Source organism: Vigna unguiculata, chromosome 9 (genome assembly GCF_037176805.1).
Source record: "Vigna unguiculata cultivar grain cowpea cultivar isolate G323 ecotype 2 chromosome 9, ASM3717680v1, whole genome shotgun sequence".
In the NCBI taxonomy this organism is placed as follows: domain Eukaryota; kingdom Viridiplantae; phylum Streptophyta; class Magnoliopsida; order Fabales; family Fabaceae; genus Vigna; species Vigna unguiculata.
The window spans coordinates 23,232,430-23,240,309 of NC_140800.1; the positions used below are offsets into that span (position 1 = coordinate 23,232,430).

Genomic DNA, 7,880 nt, shown 5'->3' on the forward strand with positions numbered 1-7,880 from the left:
AGGCTGCTGACCCGGGGCTGACTATGCGGGCCATGAGCGAGTACTTGGCGCGGGGTATGGTGTTGAGTCGGCGGGTGGCGACTTTGCTGCAGGGTGAGCTGGCTGCGGGTGATAAGAAAAAGTTGGTTGAGGAGGTTGCTTCTTTGAAGGTGCAAAGGGATCGCGAGCAGGCGGCTTGGGCGGATGAGAAAACGAGGCTGGAGGCTGAGGTGAAGAAATTGAAGGGGAGTGTTGCGGGTTTGGAGAAAAAATTGAAAGCTAAACAAATGGAGTTGGATGGGGTGAACGCCGCCAAGGAAGCTGCTGCTGAGGAAGCCGCTAGTGAAGTTTTTGGTCTGCAGCAGGCGGTGTATAATGAACATGTGAACGGTTTCCAGAAGGCTTTGAGGCAAGCCGAGTTCTTGTATCGGGAGGTGTTTGTGACCGACTGCCGTTTTAACGTAAATCTGGATGTGTACGATGGTCGTATGCTGGACGTTGCGGAGATTAGCCGGCTCAAGGCTGAGAAGGAGGCGGTCACTATTGCAAATGAAGATACATTGGTGACGACTCCAGCGGCCACCATGGTTGATGAGGGGGTGGAGCAGGTGGTTGCTGATGAGGAAGCCGATGGTGTGGAGGAGGACGCGGCGGGCGACGAGGTGGATGAAGTTGAGGAGGAACATTAGTGTAGATATTGGGGGCGAGGACGCCGAAATTTGTTTAGTTCTTTTTTGTATGTCCGTGTGGGGACTATAATGTTTTGTCGGTGTGTTGCCGGTTTGTTTGGAGGGCGAATGTGCCTGTATTGAACTTTGTTATCATTGTAATTATATTTGGAAATTTATGGAAATGGTGGTGTTGTCATATACTTTGTTTTTAAATCTGTCAATTTTAATTTTCCGTATACCAGAATGTTTAACTTGTCGTGCGTAGCGGCATGTGATTGTTAAGTTTGTCTAGCGGTATTTTAGAGTAGGGGCTAGGAGTTTACGTATTTGACCAGCAACACTTAAGAGTGTTGGTAGGAGCTAAGTTATTCGACCCGCGACACTTATAGCAGTGGCTGGGAGTTTATTTATTCGACCAGCGGCACTTAGAGTAGTGGCTGGGAGTTAATTTATTCGACCAGCGGCACTTAGAGCAGTGGCTGGGAGTTAATTTATTCGACCAGCGGCACTTAGAGCAGTGGCTGGGAGTTAATTTATTCGACCAGCGGCACTTAGAGCAGTGGCTGGGAGTTAATTTATTCGACCAGCGGCACTTAGAGCAGTGGCTGGGAGTTAATTTATTCGACCAGCGGCACTTAGAGCAGTGGCTGGGAGTTAATTTATTCGACCAGCGGCACTTAGAGCAGTGGCCGGGAGTTAATTAGTCGACCAGCGACACTTAGAGTAGTGGCTGGGAGCTGTGGTGAATAGAGATGCACAAACTTGTATTTCATTGATGGGTGATGCCTCGTTAAAACCTTCCCAGCCAAAACCCTCCTTAGGGAAAAAATGCCGGGTTAGGAAAGAGTACATCAGATTACAAGTGTAGTTCAGCTAAAATAGAATTTGAGGTGAGAGATGTTCCAAGTGTTGGGAAGCGGCTCTCCGGATAGTTTTTCCAGGCGATAGGCTCCCTTGCCGACCTCTTTAAGTACTCGGAAAGGTCCTTCCCAGTTGGATGAGAACTTGCCTTCGTGCTTGCGGGCTTTGCTAGCCATCCTCCATACGAGGTCTCCTTTGTGCAAAGAACGTGGTTTCAGCTTGGAGTTGTACCTTCTTGCTGCCCTCAATTTGGTCGCCAAGTCCCTGATTCGTGCCTTTTCCCTTGTTTCGTAAAGGAGGTCGAGGTGTGTGGCCATGCAGTCGGCGTTTATCTGTGCGTCGTGGTGTTGTTGTCGGATTGAGGGTTCCCCGATTTCCACTGGTATGACAGCGTCTGTTCCGTAGACTAGAGTATACGGTGCTTCGTGGGTCGAAGACTGGGGAGTGCATCTATATGCCCATAGCACTTCGAGTAGTTCGTCTGGCCATTTGCCTTTGGCTCCGTCCAAGCGTTTCTTTAATTGCCCGAGGATGACCTTGTTAGCGGCCTCAGCCTGGCCGTTGGTTTGAGGGTGTTCGACGGAGCTCGTTATGTGGGTAATGTTCAGGTTGTGGTAGAAGTCAGCGAGGTCCTTGTCTATGAACTGGCGGCCGTTGTCGGTTATGATTGTGTGAGGGATTCCATAGCGGCAGATAATGTTTTTCCAAACGAAGCGCTGGACTTGGTTGGCTGTGATGGTGGCTAATGGCTCTGCTTCGATCCACTTGGAGAAGTAGTCGACCGCAACAAGAAGGAACTTGACTTGGCCTTTCCCTGGTGCGAAAGGGCCGATGATGTCCATCCCCCATTTTGAGAATGGCCAGGGTGAGGAGACGTGGTGTAGTTCTTCCTGGTGCATGTGTGTAACTGGTCCGTGCTTTTGGCATTGGACGCATTTTTGGACGTATGTGGTGCAGTCGTCTTCCATTGTAGGCCAGTAATATCCGGCGCGTAGTATTCTGGCGGCCATGGTTTTGGGTCCTGAGTGGTAGCCGCAGATGCCTTGGTGTATTTCTTGGATGACATAGTCGGCCTTTTCCTTAGTTACGCACTTGAGCAGGGGCTTGCTGAAGCCTCTTCTGAATAGTTCGCCCCCAATTAGCGTGTATCGTGCCGCTTTCCGCACCCACCCTTTTTCTTCATTTGGCGGGATGACCCCTGTTTCTAGGTATCGGATGAAAGGCTCCATCCAAGTGTTGGTGGTAGTAATGTTTAAGCACTGGTTTTGTTGCTCAATGGAGGGTGCGGTTATGGTGTGTTGGAGGAGTGACTTGTAACGACCTTTCTTTTTGGTACTAGCGAGCTTTGAGAGGATGTCTGCCCGGGTATTTTCGCTTCGTGGGACGTGTTGAATTTGGAAAGTGTCGAAGTGCTCAGCCAGGGAGATTACCATGTGGTAGTATTGTGCGAGGGTGGGATCTTTGATTTGGTACTCACCGTTGAGGTGTCCTACGGTGAGTTTTGAGTCTGTCTTGCATAGGAGTTTGCGTACGCCAACGTCTTGTGCCAAATTGAGGCCGGCAATGATGGCCTCGTATTCAGCTTGATTGTTGGATGTTTTGAAGGTAAAACGTAGAGATTGCTCTATGAGGACGTTGCCGGGTCCTTCCAGTACGATGCCGGCGCCGGCCCCTAGCGGGTTTGAGGAGCCGTCTACGTGCATGGTCCACCGGGTGTCGCAAGGGGCTTGCTCTTGAAGGTCATTGGCGAAGTCTGCCAGGCACTGTGCTCGGATGGGTCCGTGTGGTTCGTATCGGATTGTAAATTCTGACAGTTCGACGGCCCAGGAGGATAGCCGACCGGCTAAATCAGGTTTTTGCAGGATCTTTTGTATGGGATGGTCCGTTCTGATGATGATTGTGTGTGATTGGAAGTATGGTCGTAGGCGACGCGCCGCTGTTATGATTGCGAGGGCTACTTTCTCTACCACCTGATATCGTGTTTCGGGGTCTTGGAGGATGCGGCTCGTGAAGTATATTGGGTGTTGGGTGTTGTCCCTTTCCTGGACGAGTGCAGAGCTGATGGCGTTTGCGGACGCAGCTATGTACATAACAAGGGGGAGGGAGAGATCGGGTTTGGTCAGGACCGGGGGGGTGGTGAGGAGTTGCTTCAGAGTGTTGAAATTCTGCTCGCAGGTGTCATCCCAGGTAAACTTTGTCGACTTTCTCAGGAGTTGGATCATTGGTTTGATCTTATCTGCCAACTTGGGGAGGAAGCGCGAGATGGCGGTTAGTCTGCCCACCAATCGCTGCACCTCCTTGACATTCGTGGGGCTTCTCATGTCGATGATGGTTTGACATTTTTCAGGGTTGGCCTCGATTCCTCGCTGCGTGAGCATGAAGCCCAGGAATTTTCCGCCGTCTACTCCGAATGTGCATTTTTCAGGGTTGAGCCTGATGTTGTAGGTGCGCAGGGCTTTGAAGACTTGCGCTAGGTCTGAGGAGTGTTGTTGTGCGTTGGGGGACTTGACGATGATATCGTCGACATATACCTCTACTGTCTTGCCCAGGAGTGGCTGGAAGACTCTGTCCATCAAGCGTTGGTACGTAGCGCCGGCGTTTTTGAGACCAAAGGGCATGACTTTATAGTAAAGGTTGGCTTCCTCAGTTATGAACGCGGTTTTGATTTTATCTTCATCGGCCATGGGTATCTGGTTGTAGCCGGAGTAAGCGTCTAAGAAGCTCAGTAGGGCGTGTCCTGCGGCCCCATCAACGAGTCTGTCTATGCTAGGTAATGGGTAAGCGTCCCGGGGGCAGGCCTTGTTCAGGTCTGTGTAATCTACACACATACGCCACTTCCCACTGGGTTTCTTGACTAGCACCACGTTGGCGAGCCAGGTTGTGTACTGGGCCTCACCGACAAAACCGGCTTGTTTCAATTTTTCAGCCTCTGCCATAGCCGCTTGTCTTCTACTTTCTCCAAGCTTCCTTTTTTCCTGGGAGATGGGTTTTGCGTTAGGGAAGACGGATAGCCGGTGGGCGGCTATCCTAGGGTGAACGCCGGGGAGGTCGGCTGCGGACCAAGCGAAGAGGTCGGCATTTTGTCTGAGAATTTGCTCTATGTGATCTACCTCGCCTTCAGGAAGGGAAGTTCCAACCTGGAGGAAATGGCCTTGCTGTTCGAGTGGGAGTTGCCTTGTTTCGCCCACCGGTTCGAGGCGTGTTTTGGAGTTTAGTCTGGGGTCCAGGTCATCGCCGTACAGAGTGGGGTGGGCTTGGGAATGTTCAATGTTGTGGGTTGTCAAGGGTGGGACTGGGAGTCTTAGGCTTGCCATGTAGCATTCTCTGGCTGCGCGTTGGTCGCCATGTACTGTGATGATGTTGCCTTCCGGGGATGGGAACTTCATTACAAGGTGTGGGGTGGATACTATGGCGCCAAGCGCGTTGATGGAAGGACGGCCAAGGAGGATGTTATAGGACGTGTGGGCGTCGACGACCAAGTAGCGAATGGGAATGGTTTTGGTCTGCCTTCCCTCTCCGAACGTTGTGTGAAGGTCGATGTACCCTTTGGTGGGGACTCTTTCGCCTGAGAATCCGTATATGGGCTCATTGTGAGGGGTCAGGTCAGCGAGGGGTATCTGCATTCTGTTGAATGTTTTCCAATACAAGATGTCCACGGAGCTTCCCTGATCAACGAGAACCTTCTTTACCGCGAAGCTCTCGACTTCTACAGTTATGACCATGGGGTCGTCTTGGTTGGGGTCGGTACCTTGAAAGTCAGAGTCTGAAAAAGTGATGGGCGGCATTCTTCTTTGTGTTCGGCTGGATATTACGTGTATTTGCTGGACGGCCCGTAGGTGCCTCTTCCTCGATGAAGAGGACCTTCCTCCTCCTGCGAATCCTCCTGATATCGTATTGATCGTTCCTCGTAGGGGGGGTCTGTCATCCGCTCGTCGCGGCTGTGGCTGTGGCGGTTCCCTTTGTTCCGCGTTCTGTGCTCTGGCTGGCTCTCTCCTGGGCTCTCGGCGTTCGACTCGTTGGTCATTGCGACGCTCGGTTCTCCTGTTATCGTTCCTGTCGTAACGGGGTCTGGGTGGACCCGCCCCAACTTCTCTTACATAGTGCCTTAGATGTCCAGCTCGGATGAGTTCTTCGATTTTGTCTCGCAGGGTGTCGCATTCGTCGGTGGTGTGGCCATTGTTGCGGTGGTAGTGACAATACTTGCTCAAATCTGCGTTGGGCGGGTTTTGATACTTCTTGGGTGGGGGGAGGAGCTCTGCTTGTAGGACTTCATCGAGTATGCGGGACCGGGGTGCGTTGAGGGGGGCATAGTTCGAGAACTTTGCTGGTCTGCGTTCTAAGGGTCGGTTATGGTCCCGTGGAATAGGCTCTTTGTTGGTCCTTTTGGTCTCTGTCCGCACCGGGGCGGGTTGGGCATTGTTCTGGTAACGCCTCATGTCTTCAACCCTTATAAACATGGCCGCTCTCTTACGAAGTTCCTGCATACTCAGGGGGGGGCGCATCGCCAGCTCGTCGGCGAAAGGTCCCGGCCTGAGGGAGGTCATCATGTACATCAAGATGAGGTTAGGGGTGAGGTCCTTGATCTTCATGGCAATGGCCCCGAATCTGTCGATAAAAACTCGTAGGGGTTCTCCTTCTTCTTGTCTGAGGTTGAGGAGGGCGATTGTGGTTAGATCATGCCGCTTGCTTGTGTCAAATTGCGTGGTGAAGGTAGAGGTGAGTGTAGCGAAGGAGTCGATGGTGTAGGGGGGGAGGCTCATAAACCACTCTAGGGCCGATCCCCTGAGGGCTACTGAGAATGATTTGCATAGCACTGCATCATCAGTGGAGTACAAGCTTATTTGATTGGTATAGATGGATATAAATTCATCTGGGTCCGTGGTTCCGTCGTAGGTGACTGTTGGCGCCTTCCATTTATGGGGTAGAGGTGTCTCCGTTATCCCATCCACGAAGGGGTGGCGGCGGTTTCTTCTGGAGGCGAAGGAGCTATAATTGCCGCCCAGGGTTGGAGCGGTGGGCCTGTATTCACTCTCGTCCTCAGTAGGGTGGACCTCAAGTTTTGAATAGGGAGGGGGGTCATTTTTCGATTGAGGGGGGGCCTCCATCCTCGAATGAGGGGGGTTTGGCTCCCCGGTCGCTTTGTCTGTCTCAATTTTCCGCCTAAGGCGGGAGTTTTCTTCCCTTAGTGCTTGCATCTCTTCCGCATTTCTCTTTTTATACTCCGCGAACTCCTGCATCCTGACTTGAGCTTCCAGGATGCGTGACACCTCCGAGGCGGGGCCGGGGTCGCCAACCTCCACAGTCGGCACCAAGGGGGGACTTCTGCTGTTCTGCTTCGCGTGGACACCATCTCGCTTCCGGGGTTTACCTTGGATTTGTGAAATACTCTTCGGCCCCACGGTGGGCGCCAATTGTTCTTAAAGGACCGAGTTTTGTAATCCACAAATCAACCAAGGGTCTTGTACGTCTTCTGGGGGCCGGTCTTCTTTCGTCAAAGGGGGGCTTGAGGGCGGCGCAGGGGACCTGCAAAAGACACTCCGATGCCTAAGTCAGCACTGGTGATGTCAGGGTTTCAGAGAATCATTAATGCGTAATGAATGCATGGGATAGTGTGCTATTTATACCTTTTTACCTGTGGGTCCTACCTGGGATGGGCTTTCTGGCCCAATACTCCTTTTTTAGCCCTTCTTGGATCTAGTGTAAAAGGGGAGAATTTACCAAGGGGTCCTTCATGTCCTTCAAGTGTTGGCGGCGTCCGGTGCTCGGCCATGAGATGCATAAAAAGGGGGGCTTTCTTTTGGGAGGGTGCCTTCCGTGTGGAAATCGGCTGTCGGGCTTCGGCTTGCCGGCCACGTGGTTTAACAAGGGGTGTGGAGCTAGGTGGGGGCCGTGCTGTCCATACGGAGGGGTTCCTGTGTGGTAAGCGGCTCTGCATGGTGGGCGACCATCGCGCTCTCTAATGGCTGCCTGGTTCTGTGCGAGGGCGACTGTGTGGTAGGCGGCCATCGTGCTCTCTGATGGCCGTCTACTTGGGTGTGGTTGGGACAGATTCGTTTGACTGATCTATCATTGTTGGAATGCTAACAAGCAAGAAATTTGAGAAATTATTTAAAACGAGAAAATGGAAACATAAAAGAAGATGAAACGGAAATTGATAGACATCACACTTCCAAGAATGGAAGATAAGCCTCATAGTTGAAACACACAAAGGGATAAAAGACCTTTGATTAAACTCATGGCTTCTTGAATCACTCAAGAACTTAGGAGAATCACTCTCACTAAGATAGATGAGATAAAACTCGTTTATTTTCTGAATAAAACTCATCTTGCATTCATTGATGAAAATGGTTCAACTTATATAGGAGCTTT

General features: G+C 51.6%; 1 protein-coding gene across 1 annotated transcript; it reads right to left on the minus strand.

Moving 5' to 3' along the window:
* Positions 1-1,519: 1,519 nt before the first annotated feature.
* LOC146883687 (uncharacterized) lies at positions 1,520-7,517 on the minus strand. Its single transcript, XM_085666703.1, has 3 exons — positions 7,230-7,517; positions 6,977-7,034; positions 1,520-6,927 (listed from the first exon to the last, which is right to left on the minus strand). The coding sequence occupies exons 1-3, from the start codon at positions 7,515-7,517 to the stop codon at positions 1,520-1,522; spliced, it is 5,754 nt and encodes a 1,917-aa protein (XP_085522829.1).
* Positions 7,518-7,880: the final 363 nt, after the last annotated feature.